At 37.1% G+C, this 18,464-nt stretch overlaps 1 protein-coding gene across 4 annotated transcripts in view; it reads left to right on the plus strand.

Moving 5' to 3' along the window:
• Positions 1–3,419: 3,419 nt before the first annotated feature.
• Positions 3,420–18,464, plus strand: part of LOC140103815 (uncharacterized) — a 20,934-nt gene continuing 5,889 nt past the window's right edge. Inside the window, exons 1-2 of one of the 4 annotated variants that reach the window (XR_011850187.1) lie at positions 3,420–8,995; positions 9,261–9,306. Coding sequence is in view for 2 of the 4 variants with exons in the window: in XM_072127060.1 (XP_071983161.1) it covers positions 4,166–8,692 (4,527 nt within the window). In the remaining 2 variants the exon portion in view is untranslated. Of the gene's footprint in view, positions 9,307–18,464 lie in introns of those variants that run through there. The other 3 variants (XM_072127061.1, XM_072127060.1, XR_011850188.1) reach the window with 3 other exon arrangements.

Genomic DNA, 18,464 nt, shown 5'->3' on the forward strand with positions numbered 1-18,464 from the left:
TGATAGATATACAGACAGGAGATAGATGATAGATATACAGACATGAGATAGATGATAGATATACAGACAGGAGATAGATGATAGATATACAGACAGGAGATAGATGATAGATGATAGATATACAGACAGGAGATAGATGATAGATATACAGACAGGAGATAGATGATAGATATACAGACAGGAGATAGATGATAGATGATAGATATACAGACAGGAGATAGATGATAGATATACAGACAGGAGATAGATGATAGATGATAGATATACAGACAGGTGATAGATGATAGATATACAGACAGGAGATAGATGATAGATGATAGACATACAGACAGGAGATAGATGATAGATATACAGACAGGAGATAGATGATAGATGATAGATATACAGACAGGAGATAGATGATAGATGATAGATATACAGACAGGAGATAGATGATAGATATACAGACAGGAGATAGATGATAGATATACAGACAGGAGATAGATGATAGATGATAGATATACAGACAGGAGATAGATGATAGATATACAGACAGGAGATAGATGATAGATATACAGACAGGAGATAGATGATAGATATACAGACAGGAGATAGATGATAGATGATAGATATACAGACAGGAGATAGATGATAGATGATAGATATACAGACAGGAGATAGATGATAGATGATAGATATACAGACAGGAGATAGATGATAGATATACAGACAGGAGATAGATGATAGATATACAGTCAGGAGATAGATGATAGATATACAGACAGGAGATAGATGATAGATATACAGACAGGAGATAGATGATAGATATACAGACAGGAGATAGATGATAGATGATAGATATACAGACAGGAGATAGATGATAGATGATAGATATACAGACAGGAGATATATGATAGATATACAGACAGGAGATAGATGATAGATATACAGACAGGAGATAGATGATAGATGATAGATATACAGACAGGAGATAGATGATAGATATACAGACAGGAGATAGATGATAGATATACAGACAGGAGATAGATGATAGATATACAGACAGGAGATAGATGATAGATGATAGATATACAGACAGGAGATAGATGATAGATGATAGATATACAGACAGGAGATAGATGATAGATATACAGACAGGAGATAGATGATAGATATACAGACAGGAGATAGATGATAGATATACAGACAGGAGATAGATGATAGATGATAGATATACAGACAGGAGATAGATGATAGATATACAGACAGGAGATAGATGATAGATATACAGACAGGAGATAGATGATAGATATACAGACAGGAGATAGATGATAGATATACAGACAGGAGATAGATGATAGATGATAGATATACAGACAGGAGATAGATGATAGATATACAGACAGGAGATAGATGATAGATATACAGACAGGAGATAGATGATAGATATACAGACAGGAGATAGATGATAGATATACAGACAGGAGATAGATGATAGATGATAGATATACAGACAGGAGATAGATGATAGATGATAGATATACAGACAGGAGATAGATGATAGATATACAGACAGGAGATAGATGATAGATATACAGACAGGAGATAGATGATAGATATACAGACAGGAGATAGATGATAGATGATAGATATACAGACAGGAGATAGATGATAGATATACAGACAGGAGATAGATGATAGATATACAGACAGGAGATAGATGATAGATATACAGACAGGAGATAGATGATAGATGATAGATATACAGACAGGTGATAGATGATAGATATACAGACAGGAGATAGATGATAGATATACAGACAGGAGATAGATGATAGATATACAGTCAGGAGATAGATGATAGATGATAGATAGATAGATGATAGATATACAGACAGGAGATAGATGATAGATATACAGACAGGAGATAGATGATAGATATACAGACAGGAGATAGATGATAGATGATAGATATACAGACAGGAGATAGATGATAGATATACAGACAGGAGATAGATGATAGATATACAGACAGGAGATAGATGATAGATATACAAACAGGAGATAGATGATAGATATACAGACAGGAGATAGATGATAGATATACAGACAGCAGATAGATGATAGATATACAGACAGGAGATAGATGATAGATATACAGACAGGAGATAGATGATAGATATACAGACAGGAGATAGATGATAGATATACAGACAGGAGATAGATGATAGATATACAGACAGGAGATAGATGATAGATATACAGACAGGAGATAGATGATAGATGATAGATATACAGACAGGAGATAGATGATAGATATACAGACAGGAGATAGATGATAGATATACAGACAGGAGATAGATGATAGATATACAGACAGGAGATAGATGATAGATATACAGACAGGAGATAGATGATAGATATACAGACAGGAGATAGATGATAGATGATAGATATACAGACAGGAGATAGATGATAGATATACAGACAGGAGATAGATGATAGATATACAGACAGGAGATAGATGATAGATGATAGATATACAGACAGGAGATAGATGATAGATGATAGATATACAGACAGGAGATAGATGATAGATATACAGACAGGAGATAGATGATAGATATACAGACAGGAGATAGATGATAGATGATAGATATACAGACAGGAGATAGATGATAGATATACAGACAGGAGATAGATGATAGATGATAGATATACAGACAGGAGATAGATGATAGATATACAGACAGGAGATAGATGATAGATATACAGACAGGAGATAGATGATAGATATACAGACAGGAGATAGATGATAGATATACAGACAGGAGATAGATGATAGATATGCAGACAGGAGATAGATGATAGATATACAGACAGGAGATGGATGATAGATATACAGACAGGAGATAGATGATAGATATACAGTCAGGAGATAGATGATAGATGATAGATAGATAGATGATAGATATACAGACAGGAGATAGATGATAGATATACAGACAGGAGATAGATGATAGATATACAGACAGGAGATAGATGATAGATGATAGATATACAGACAGGAGATAGATGATAGATATACAGACAGGAGATAGATGATAGATGATAGATATACAGACAGGAGATAGATGATAGATATACAGACAGGAGATAGATGATAGATATACAGACAGGAGATAGATGATAGATATACAGACAGGAGATAGATGATAGATATACAGACAGGAGATAGATGATAGATGATAGATAGATAGATGATAGATATACAGACAGGAGATAGATGATAGATATACAGACAGGAGATAGATGATAGATATACAGACAGGAGATAGATGATAGATATACAGACAGGAGATAGATGATAGATGATAGATATACAGACAGGAGATAGATGATAGATATACAGACAGGAGATAGATGATAGATATTGTGCTGCCCACTGGCAAATGTTATGCAGGTTAAATGATGTTCTTAATTTGTCCATTATGTAACAGATGTTTGTTTGCAGGCGCCATCTAATGGCCAAAGTTAATAACTACTTACATTCTGTTTTCCCCACCCACTAGCAGATACAAAGGATTGTGGGTAGGAGAAGGGCAGTTCCCTTCATGTCTACACAGAGAGAAGACCTATATTCATCCATCTTAACCCTTGTTGTAGTATAGCCGGTAAGGAGACTGTCTATAAGAATATATAGCTACTAGCAGCTATAGGACCACTCTGTATAAAGTCTCTTATATGAAGTGTGATGTATAGATCTGTAATTGCACTGTAATTGCACAGATAGGCCCAACCTCATGGTCCGCCATGTTTGGTCCCAGACTGTATATGTATCAGCTTGTTTCTTGTTATATGCTAATGTAATGTATGTAACATGCTCCTGTTATATTATTGTACTATTCTAATAGATTGTACATTCCTGTTTTTCTTCAGTTTCACCCTAATCCTACATCAGTTTAATAAAGCTACGGACTTTCAACCAGTCTCATTTGTTGAACTGTAGGAAGGCGTTTAACTGCCTGTCGAGCTCCGCATAGACCCGGGGGTACGTGAAGTGGGGGCAGGACAGTGAAACGGCTGCTGGAAACAAGCGGGAAAGATTTAGACTACACAGAGGTCTGCTACTGTCTACGCAGTCACCTGCAAACAGGCAACACAGCAATCTCTAAACGGTCAAAGCATGTCACAAAGCCAAGTGTCTTCTATCAAGACAAGATCACGGGCCAGTTCCTCAAAAGCATCTACCACTAGCAATGCAGCCGCCATCGCCCGCGCAAAAGCGGAAGCAGCGAGGACACGGGCTACCTTTGCTGAACAAGAGATGCAGCTGAAATTACAACAAGCCTCCTTAGAAGCAGAGAGGGCACGACAACAGGCTTCCTTAGAAGCAGAACAGGCTTCTCTAGACTTAGAAAGAGCACGCCTGGAAGCTACACTCGAGAAGCTGACAATTGAGAGGGAAGCCGCAGCTGCCATGGCGGAAGCAGAAATCTTAGAGGCAGCCGCGTTCTCTCACAGCGAGCCCAGCAGACACAGTAGCATGCCTGATCTGGAACAAGAACCCCAGGATACACTAGAACGCACTTCAGAATATGTCCTTCAGCATCCTGCGTGTAATCCTCAGACTACACATGAAACAAAGGTTACCAACTGCGAGTCAAGTCCAAGGCATCATATTTTATGTCAAGAAGCGGACCTCAGACCACATTTCTGCAAACAAGAGAATGACACAGCTCAAGTCAACTTCCCTGCCTACCAGAGAACCCAAGCTTCACCCCAACATCCAGGAAGTTACTACACTCCCAGACAATGTGGCACTGTGAAACCCAAAGAAGAGACTTCTGACAGGTATGGCTACACACCACACTCTCACCAAGGCAACCACTTGCCAACCTGTCTCAGCACAAACCAAGCCACAATAGACTTTGCTAAGTTCTTTGTTCGACGTGAGCTTGTCACCAAAGGACTTGTAAAGTTCAATGATCGCCCTGAGAACTATAGGGCTTGGCGATCCTCATTCCAGAGTCTTATAAGAGACTTAGACTTGTCTTCTAGGGAAGAGCTAGATCTACTGGTGAAATGGCTTGGAGATGAATCTGCTGAGCATGCTAAGAGGATCAGAGCCATTAACATAAACTATCCAGAAACAGGCTTAAAGATGATCTGGGATAGACTTGATGAGTGTTATGGCTCAGCAGAGGTTATAGAAAATTCATTATTCAAAAGAATTGATGACTTCCCTAGAATAGCTAGCAAGGGCTACCAAAAACTTAGGGAACTAAGTGATCTGTTAACTGAACTACAGGTTGCCAAAGCAGAAGGAGATTTAAAGGGACTTGCATTTCTTGACACAGCCAGAGGTGTCAACCCTATAGTGCAAAAACTTCCTCACAACCTACAAGAGAAGTGGGTCAATCATGGTTTTAAGTATAAGGAAATCCATGATGTACAGTTTCCACCCTTCAGTGTATTTGTGGAATTTATTACTCAGCAAGCAAAAATCAGAAATGATCCCAGTTTTGATTTTACTCTATCCTGTGCCACTCCATCTGGTCTTAAACAACATAAAACTCCGGTAGCAGTTCACAAAACTAATGTTTCTTCTAAAAGTAATTCTTACAGGCCTTCAAGCTCCTCCCACCAGGATGGAAGATCCACGGATCCAAGTAAGCAGTGTCCCCTGCACAAGAAGCCACATTCCCTACTGAAATGCAGAGGCTTCAGAGAGAAGTCCATGGAGGACCGCAAAGCTTTCCTCAGGGACAACAAAATCTGCTACAAGTGCTGCTTAGCAACATCACACTTCGCAAAGGACTGTAAGGTCAGTGTTAAATGTACAGAATGTGACAGCACAGATCACAACTCAGCTTTACACCCTGGGCCACCACCGTGGGCCTCGTCTCATATAGAAAGTGGCCAGGAACAAGGTGGAGAGGAGGGAAATACTGAAACAGAGACACCAGATGTTACTTCTCAATGCACTGAGGTCTGCAAAGGACTTGTAGGTGGCAGGTCCTGCTCAAAAATCTGTCTTGTCAGAGTTTACCCAACGGACTGCAAAGACAAAGCCTTGAAAGTATATGCCATTCTTGATGACCAAAGTAATAAATCTCTGGCTAGATCTACTTTCTTTGAGATTTTCAACATTAAGGGACCCGGCTCTCCCTACTCCCTAAAGACTTGTGCAGGCACTGTTGAGACGGCGGGGAGAAGAGCTACTGGGTACACAATAGAGTCTATAGATGGTCGCACCTGCCTGACTTTACCAACCATAATCGAGTGTAACCAGATCCCTGATAACAGGTCTGAAATCCCTACACCAGATGTTGCAAAACACCAACCCCATTTGAAGCATATAGCTCATCTCATACCCAAGTTAGATCCTCAAGCTCAGATAATTCTGCTCCTTGGAAGAGATATCTTGCAAGTTCACAAGCCTAGACATCAAATTAATGGTCCTCACAATGCTCCATTTGCCCAGAAACTTGACCTAGGGTGGGTGATTGTAGGTGATGTTTGTATAGGTGGTGTGCACAGACCCACTTCGGTGAACAACATGCTTACCAGCACATTAGAGAATGGACGCCCTTCTCTCTTTCAACCATGTTACAGTAACATCTTCATAAAAGAGCTTCCACACAGCATTCCTCTACCCTGTCATATCACTAGCAACCTTTGTGACAACCATACTTGTACTAGTGACCATGACCACTTAGGATGCACAGTCTTCCAGAGAACAAAGGAAGACAATCAACTGGCAATGTCCTTTGAGGATAGACTGTTCTTAGAAATAATGGAGCAAGGAATAGTTAAAGATGAATCAAATAGTTGGATAGCACCTCTTCCCTTCAGACCCAAAAGGCAGTGTTTGCCTAACAATCGAGAACAAGTTTATAAACGCTTTGCTTCCCTTAGACGGAATCTTCAGAAAAAGCCTGATATGAAAGACCACTTCTTTACATTTATGGAAAGAGTATTTGAGAACTCCCATGCAGAGATAGCTCCAACCTTAAAGGATTCAGAGGAATGCTGGTATCTACCTATATTTGGAGTTTACCACCCAAAGAAACCAGGACAGATAAGAGTAGTATTTGACTCTAGTGCCAAATTTGAGGGTGTTTCCTTAAATGATGTCCTACTGCCAGGTCCAGACCTCAACAACCGACTCCTTGGAGTGCTTCTCAGATTTCGCAGAGACTCTGTTGCATTTATGGCTGACATCCAACAAATGTTCCACTGTTTTCTTGTTAAAGAGGAACACCGAAATTTCCTTAGGTTCTTTTGGTTCAAGGACAACAACCCCTTGGAGGAACCCATCGAGTATCGCATGCGCGTGCACATCTTTGGTAACAGCCCTTCCCCATCAGTGGCTATATATGGACTTAAACATTCAGCCAGGGAGGGTGAGAAAGAATATGGTTCAGACGTTACACAGTTTGTCAAAAAGGACTTTTATGTGGATGACTGTTTAAAATCGCTACCTACAAATGAGTCTGCAATAAGTCTTCTTAAGAGAGCTCAAGAATTGCTTGCTAATTCAAACCTGAGACTCCATAAAATTGCCTCCAACAGCAAAAAATTAATGGAAGCATTTCCCTCTCATGATTACAGCAATGACTTAAAGGACTTAAGTACTGACACTTTTCCAATGCAACGTAGTCTTGGACTGCTCTGGGACTTAAAGTCTGACACCTTTACCTTCCAAGTCAGCGAGGAAGAGAAACCCTTTACTCGGAGAGGAGTACTATCTGCTATAAACAGCTTGTATGATCCTTTAGGGTTTGCAGCTCCTGTTACCATCCAAGGTAAAGCAATACTTAGAGATTTGACTCATGATGCCTCTGACTGGGATGAACAACTTCCCAATGAAAAGAAAGCACTGTGGGTAGAGTGGAAGGATTCTCTAACAAATCTCTCTCATCTACATGTTGCACGCTCATATGCCCCTGTGCCATCTACAGAGGTTCAGCTACAAAGACTTTATGTGTTTTCTGATGCTTCTATCAAAGCCATTGCTGCTGTGGCCTATCTTAAAACAGTAGACATTAAAGGACAATGTCATATAGGATTCGTCATGGGCAAAGCAAAACTTGCACCACTCCCTGAGCACACTATACCGAGACTAGAACTTTGTGCTGCAGTATTAGCAGTTGAGCTTGCTGAGATGATCGCAACAGAGATGCATTTGGAGATCAAAGATGCTGTGTTTTACACAGACAGCAAGGTAGTCTTGGGATATATCTACAACGAAAGCCGACGCTTCTACGTGTATGTCAACAACAGGGTTCTACGAATCAGGAGGTCAACTTTGCCAAAACAGTGGAATTTTGTTCCTACTGATCAAAATCCTGCAGACCAAGCAACTAGATCTGTTGCTGCCAACCGCCTTAAAGACACTACATGGTTTACAGGTCCTGCCTTTCTATACAGCTCAGAACACGGCACTACGGATCTTGAAACATTTAAACTTGTGGATGCTGACAAGGATGCAGAAATCCGTCCCAAGGTATCGACACTACACACAGTGACTTCAGACAATTACCTTAAGTCTCACCGATTCAGCAGGTTCTCAACCTGGAAATCACTTGTTCGTGCCATCACTTTCTTAATCCACATAGCTCGTTCTTTCAAAAATACCAAGCTTGCTAATGTGAAGGATTGTAAAGGCTGGCACCTCTGCAAAAATGTTCTTCAGACCAGTAACTGAACTAATCTTATTGCTGTCATCTGAGGACTCTTGTGGTGGCATCGATTGACGCCAGGCGGGGAGTGTGCTGCCCACTGGCAAATGTTATGCAGGTTAAATGATGTTCTTAATTTGTCCATTATGTAACAGATGTTTGTTTGCAGGCGCCATCTAATGGCCAAAGTTAATAACTACTTACATTCTGTTTTCCCCACCCACTAGCAGATACAAAGGATTGTGGGTAGGAGAAGGGCAGTTCCCTTCATGTCTACACAGAGAGAAGACCTATATTCATCCATCTTAACCCTTGTTGTAGTATAGCCGGTAAGGAGACTGTCTATAAGAATATATAGCTACTAGCAGCTATAGGACCACTCTGTATAAAGTCTCTTATATGAAGTGTGATGTATAGATCTGTAATTGCACTGTAATTGCACAGATAGGCCCAACCTCATGGTCCGCCATGTTTGGTCCCAGACTGTATATGTATCAGCTTGTTTCTTGTTATATGCTAATGTAATGTATGTAACATGCTCCTGTTATATTATTGTACTATTCTAATAGATTGTACATTCCTGTTTTTCTTCAGTTTCACCCTAATCCTACATCAGTTTAATAAAGCTACGGACTTTCAACCAGTCTCATTTGTTGAACTGTAGGAAGGCGTTTAACTGCCTGTCGAGCTCCGCATAGACCCGGGGGTACGTGAAGTGGGGGCAGGACAGATATACAGACAGGAGATAGATGATAGATGTATATACAGGAGATAGATGATAGATATACAGACAGGAGATAGATGATAGATATACAGACAGGAGATAGATGATAGATGATAGATATACAGACAGGAGATAGATGATAGATGATAGATATACAGACAGGAGATAGATGATAGATATACAGACAGGAGATAGATGATAGATATACAGACAGGAGATAGATGATAGATATACAGACAGGAGATAGATGATAGATATACAGACAGGAGATAGATGATAGATATATAGACAGGAGATAGATGATAGATATACAGACAGGAGATAGATGATAGATATACAGACAGGAGATAGATGATAGATATACAGACAGGAGATAGATGATAGATGATAGATATACAGACAGGAGATAGATGATAGATATACAGACAGGAGATAGATGATAGATATACAGACAGGAGATAGATGATAGATATACAGACAGGAGATAGATGATAGATGATAGATATACAGACAGGAGATAGATGATAGATATACAGACAGGTGATAGATGATAGATATACAGACAGGAGATAGATGATAGATATACAGACAGGAGATAGATGATAGATATACAGACAGGAGATAGATGATAGATATACAGACAGGAGATAGATGATAGATATATAGACAGGAGATAGATGATAGATGTATAGACAGGAGATAGATGATAGATATACAGACAGGAGATAGATGATAGATATACAGACAGGAGATAGATGATAGATGATAGATATACAGACAGGAGATAGATGATAGATGATAGATATACAGACAGGAGATAGATGATAGATATACAGACAGGAGATAGATGATAGATATACAGACAGGAGATAGATGATAGATATACAGACAGGAGATAGATGATAGATATACAGACAGGAGATAGATGATAGATGATAGATATACAGACAGGAGATAGATGATAGATATACAGACAGGAGATAGATGATAGATGATAGATATACAGACAGGAGATAGATGATAGATGATAGATATACAGACAGGAGATAGATGATAGATATACAGACAGGAGATAGATGATAGATATACAGACAGGAGATAGATGATAGATATACAGACAGGAGATAGATGATAGATATACAGACAGGAGATAGATGATAGATGATAGATATACAGACAGGTGATAGATGATAGATATACAGACAGGAGATAGATGATAGATATACAGACAGGAGATAGATGATAGATATACAGACAGGAGATAGATGATAGATATACAGACAGGAGATAGATGATAGATATACAGACAGGAGATAGATGATAGATATACAGACAGGAGATAGATGATAGATATACAGACAGGAGATAGATGATAGATATACAGACAGGAGATAGATGATAGATATGCAGACAGGAGATAGATGATAGATATACAGACAGGAGATGGATGATAGATATACAGACAGGAGATAGATGATAGATATACAGTCAGGAGATAGATGATAGATGATAGATAGATAGATGATAGATATACAGACAGGAGATAGATGATAGATATACAGACAGGAGATAGATGATAGATATACAGACAGGAGATAGATGATAGATATACAGACAGGAGATAGATGATAGATGATAGATATACAGACAGGAGATAGATGATAGATATACAGACAGGAGATAGATGATAGATGATAGATATACAGACAGGAGATAGATGATAGATATACAGACAGGAGATAGATGATAGATATACAGACAGGAGATAGATGATAGATATACAGACAGGAGATAGATGATAGATATACAGACAGGAGATAGATGATAGATGATAGATAGATAGATGATAGATATACAGACAGGAGATAGATGATAGATATACAGACAGGAGATAGATGATAGATATACAGACAGGAGATAGATGATAGATATACAGACAGGAGATAGATGATAGATATACAGACAGGAGATAGATGATAGATATACAGACAGGAGATAGATGATAGATGATAGATATACAGACAGGAGATAGATGATAGATGATAGATATACAGACAGGAGATAGATGATAGATATACAGACAGGAGATAGATGATAGATATACAGACAGGAGATAGATGATAGATATACAGACAGGAGATAGATGATAGATATATAGACAGGAGATAGATGATAGATATACAGACAGGAGATAGATGATAGATATACAGACAGGAGATAGATGATAGATATACAGACAGGAGATAGATGATAGATGATAGATATACAGACAGGAGATAGATGATAGATATACAGACAGGAGATAGATGATAGATATACAGACAGGAGATAGATGATAGATGATAGATATACAGACAGGAGATAGATGATAGATGATAGATATACAGACAGGAGATAGATGATAGATATACAGACAGGAGATAGATGATAGATATACAGACAGGAGATAGATGATAGATATACAGACAGGAGATAGATGATAGATATACAGACAGGAGATAGATGATAGATGATAGATATACAGACAGGTGATAGATGATAGATATACAGACAGGAGATAGATGATAGATATACAGACAGGAGATAGATGATAGATATACAGACAGGAGATAGATGATAGATGATAGATATACAGACAGGAGATAGATGATAGATGATAGATATACAGACAGGAGATAGATGATAGATATACAGACAGGAGATAGATGATAGATATACAGACAGGAGATAGATGATAGATATACAGACAGGTGATAGATGATAGATATACAGACAGGAGATAGATGATAGATATACAGACAGGAGATAGATGATAGATATACAGACAAGAGATAGATGATAGATATACAGACAGGAGATAGATGATAGATGATAGATATACAGACAGGAGATAGATGATAGATATACAGACAGGAGATAGATGATAGATATACAGACAGGAGATAGATGATAGATGATAGATATACAGACAGGTGATAGATGATAGATATACAGACAGGAGATAGATGATAGATATACAGACAGGAGATAGATGATAGATATACAGTCAGGAGATAGATGATAGATGATAGATAGATAGATGATAGATATACAGACAGGAGATAGATGATAGATATACAGACAGGAGATAGATGATAGATGATAGATATACAGACAGGAGATAGATGATAGATATACAGACAGGAGATAGATGATAGATATACAGACAGGAGATAGATGATAGATATACAGACAGGAGATAGATGATAGATGATAGATATACAGACAGGAGATAGATGATAGATGATAGATATACAGACAGGAGATAGATGATAGATATACAGACAGGAGATAGATGATAGATATACAGACAGGAGATAGATGATAGATATATAGACAGGAGATAGATGATAGATATATATAGACAGGAGATAGATGATAGATATACAGACAGGAGATAGATGATAGATGATAGATATACAGACAGGAGATAGATGATAGATATACAGACAGGAGATAGATGATAGATATACAGACAGGAGATAGATGATAGATGATAGATATACAGACAGGAGATAGATGATAGATATATAGACAGGTGATAGATGATAGATATACAGACAGGTGATAGATGATAGATATACAGACAGGAGATAGATGATAGATATACAGACAGGAGATAGATGATAGATATACAGACAGGAGATAGATGATAGATATACAGACAGGAGATAGATGATAGATGTATAGACAGGAGATAGATGATAGATATACAGACAGGAGATAGATGATAGATATACAGACAGGAGATAGATGATAGATATACAGACAGGAGATAGATGATAGATATACAGACAGGAGATAGATGATAGATGATAGATATACAGACAGGAGATAGATGATAGATATACAGACAGGAGATAGATGATAGATGATAGATATACAGACAGGAGATAGATGATAGATATACAGACAGGTGATAGATGATAGATATACAGACAGGAGATAGATGATAGATATACAGACAGGAGATAGATGATAGATATACAGACAGGTGATAGATGATAGATATACAGACAGGAGATAGATGATAGATATACAGACAGGAGATAGATGATAGATATACAGACAGGAGATAGATGATAGATATACAGACAGGAGATAGATGATAGATATACAGACAGAAGATAGATAGTAGATATACAGACAGGAGATAGATGATAGATGATAGATATACAGACAGGAGATAGATGATAGATATACAGACAGGAGATAGATGATAGATGATAGATATACAGACAGGTGATAGATGATAGATATACAGACAGGAGATAGATGATAGATATACAGACAGGAGATAGATGATAGATATACAGACAGGAGATAGATGATAGATATACAGACAGGTGATAGATGATAGATATACAGACAGGAGATAGATGATAGATATACAGACAGGAGATAGATGATAGATATACAGACAGGAGATAGATGATAGATATACAGACAGGAGATAGATGATAGATATACAGACAGGAGATAGATGATAGATATACAGTCAGGAGATAGATGATAGATGATAGATAGATAGATGATAGATATACAGACAGGAGATAGATGATAGATATACAGACAGGAGATAGATGATAGATATACAGACAGGAGATAGATGATAGATGATAGATATACAGACAGGAGATAGATGATAGATATACAGACAGGAGATAGATGATAGATGTATAGACAGGAGATAGATGATAGATATACAGACAGGAGATAGATGATAGATATACAGACAGGAGATAGATGATAGATATACAGACAGGAGATAGATGATAGATATACAGACAGGAGATAGATGATAGATGATAGATATACAGACAGGAGATAGATGATAGATATACAGACAGGAGATAGATGATAGATAAACAGACAGGAGATAGATGATAGATGATAGATATACAGACAGGAGATAGATGATAGATATACAGACAGGAGATAGATGATAGATGATAGATATACAGACAGGAGATAGATGATAGATGATAGATATACAGACAGGAGATAGATGATAGATGATAGATATACAGACAGGAGATAGATGATAGATGATAGATATACAGACAGGAGATAGATGATAGATGTATAGACAGGAGATAGATGATAGATATACAGACAGGAGATAGATGATAGATATACAGACAGGAGATAGATGATAGATATACAGACAGGAGATAGATGATAGATATACAGACAGGAGATAGATGATAGATATACAGACAGGAGATAGATGATAGATGATAGATATACAGACAGGAGATAGATGATAGATATACAGACATGAGATAGATGATAGATATACAGACAGGAGATAGATGATAGATATACAGACAGGAGATAGATGATAGATGAGAGATATACAGACAGGAGATAGATGATAGATATACAGACAGGAGATAGATGATAGATGATAGATATACAGACAGGAGATAGATGATAGATATACAGACAGGAGATAGATGATAGATATACAGACAGGAGATAGATGATAGATATACAGACAGGAGATAGATGATAGATGATAGATATACAGACAGGAGATAGATGATAGATATACAGACAGGAGATAGATGATAGATATACAGACAGGAGATAGATGATAGATGATAGATATACAGACAGGAGATAGATGATAGATATACTGACAGGATAGATGATAGATATACAGACAGGAGATAGATGATAGATGATAGATATACAGACAGGAGATAGATGATAGATATACAGACAGGAGATAGATGATAGATATACAGACAGAGATAGATGATAGATATACAGACAGGAGATAGATGATAGATATACAGACAGGAGATAGATGATAGATGATAGATATACAGACAGGAGATAGATGATAGATATACAGACAGGAGATAGATGATAGATATACAGACAGGAGATAGATGATAGATATATAGACAGGAGATAGATGATAGATATATAGACAGGAGATAGATGATAGATATACAGACAGGAGATAGATGATAGATATACAGACAGGAGATAGATGATAGATGATAGATATACAGACAGGAGATAGATGATAGATATACAGACAGGATGATAGATGATAGATATACAGACAGGAGATAGATGATAGATGATAGATATACAGACAGGAGATAGATAGATAGATATATAGACAGGTGATAGATGATAGATATACAGACAGGTGATAGATGATAGATATACAGACAGGAGATAGATGATAGATATACAGACAGGAGATAGATGATAGATATACAGACAGGAGATAGATGATAGATATACAGACAGGAGATAGATGATAGATGTATAGACAGGGAGATAGATGATAGATATACAGACAGGAGATAGATGATAGATATACAGACAGGAGATAGATGATAGATATACAGACAGGAGATAGATGATAGATATACAGACAGGAGATAGATGATAGATGATAGATATACAGACAGGAGATAGATGATAGATATACAGACAGGAGATAGATGATAGATGATAGATATACAGACAGGAGATAGATGATAGATATACAGACAGGTGATAGATGATAGATATACAGACAGGAGATAGATGATAGATATACAGACAGGAGATAGATGATAGATATACAGACAGGTGATAGATGATAGATATACAGACAGGAGATAGATGATAGATATACAGACAGGAGATAGATGATAGATATACAGACAGGAGATAGATGATAGATATACAGACAGGAGATAGATGATAGATATACAGACAGAAGATAGATAGTAGATATACAGACAGGAGATAGATGATAGATGATAGATATACAGACAGGAGATAGATGATAGATATACAGACAGGAGATAGATGATAGATATACAGACAGGAGATAGATGATAGATGATAGATATACAGACAGGTGATAGATGATAGATATACAGACAGGAGATAGATGATAGATATATACAGACAGGAGATAGATGATAGATATACAGACAGGAGATAGATGATAGATATACAGACAGGTGATAGATGATAGATATACAGACAGGAGATAGATGATAGATATACAGACAGGAGATAGATGATAGATATACAGACAGGAGATAGATGATAGATATACAGACAGGAGATAGATGATAGATATACAGACAGGAGATAGATGATAGATATACAGTCAGGAGATAGATGATAGATGATAGATAGATAGATGATAGATATACAGACAGGAGATAGATGATAGATATACAGACAGGAGATAGATGATAGATATACAGACAGGAGATAGATGATAGATGATAGATATACAGACAGGAGATAGATGATAGATATACAGACAGGAGATAGATGATAGATGTATAGACAGGAGATAGATGATAGATATACAGACAGGAGATAGATGATAGATATACAGACAGGAGATAGATGATAGATATACAGACAGGAGATAGATGATAGATATACAGACAGGAGATAGATGATAGATGATAGATATACAGACAGGAGATAGATGATAGATATACAGACAGGAGATAGATGATAGATATACAGACAGGAGATAGATGATTTGATAGATATACAGACAGGAGATAGATGATAGATATACAGACAGGAGATAGATGATAGATGATAGATATACAGACAGGAGATAGATGATAGATGATAGATATACAGACAGGAGATAGATGATAGATGATAGATATACAGACAGGAGATAGATGATAGATGATAGATATACAGACAGGAGATAGATGATAGATATACAGACAGGAGATAGATGATAGATATACAGACAGGAGATAGATGATAGATATACAGACAGGAGATAGATGATAGATATACAGACAGGAGATAGATGATAGATATAGATATTATACAGACAGGAGATAGATGATAGATATACAGACAGGAGATAGATGATAAGATGATAGATATACAGACAGGAGATAGATGATAGATATACAGACATGGAGATAGATGATAGATATACAGACAGGAGATAGATGATAGATATACAGACAGGAGATAGATGATAGATGATAGATATACAGACAGGAGATAGATGATAGATATACAGACAGGAGATAGATGATAGATATACAGACAGGAGATAGATGATAGATATACAGACAGGAGATAGATGATAGATATACAGACAGGAGATAGATGATAGATATACAGACAGGAGATAGATGATAGATATACAGACAGGAGATAGATAAGATAGAACAGTCAGAGATAGATATACAGACAGGAGATAGATGATAGATATACAGACAGGAGATAGATGATAGATATACAGACAGGAGATAGATGATAGATGATAGATATACAGACAGGAGATAGATGATAGATATACAGACAGGAGATAGATGATAGATATACAGACAGGAGATAGATGATAGATGATAGATATACAGACAGGAGATAGATGATAGATATACAGACAGGAGATAGATGATAGATATACAGACAGGAGATAGATGATAGATATACAGACAGGAGATAGATGATAGATGATAGATATACAGACAGGAGATAGATGATAGATATACAGACAGGAGATAGATGATAGATATACAGACAGGAGATAGATGATAGATATACAGACAGGAGATAGATGATAGATGTAGATAACAGACGGTGATAGATGATAGATGATAGATATACAGACAGGAGATAGATGATAGATATACAGACAGGAGATAGATGATAGATATACAGACAGGAGATAGATGATAGATATACAGAGAAAATACAGACAGGAGATAGATGATAGATATACAGACAGGAGATAGATGATAGATATACAGACAGGAGATAGATGATAGATATACAGACAGGAGATAGATGATAGATATACAGACAGGAGATAGATGATAGATAACGACAATGATAGATATACAGACAGGAGATAGATGAAGATATACAGACAGGAGATAGATGATAGTGATGGTACAGACAGGAGATAGATGATATATCAACAGGAATAGATGATAGATTACAGACAGGAAGAGGAAAGTGATAGATATATCAACAGATAGCAGAATAGATGATAGATATACAGACAGGAGATAGAT

The sequence above is a fragment of the Engystomops pustulosus genome, chromosome 10 (assembly GCF_040894005.1).
Source record: "Engystomops pustulosus chromosome 10, aEngPut4.maternal, whole genome shotgun sequence".
NCBI lineage: Eukaryota > Metazoa > Chordata > Amphibia > Anura > Leptodactylidae > Engystomops > Engystomops pustulosus.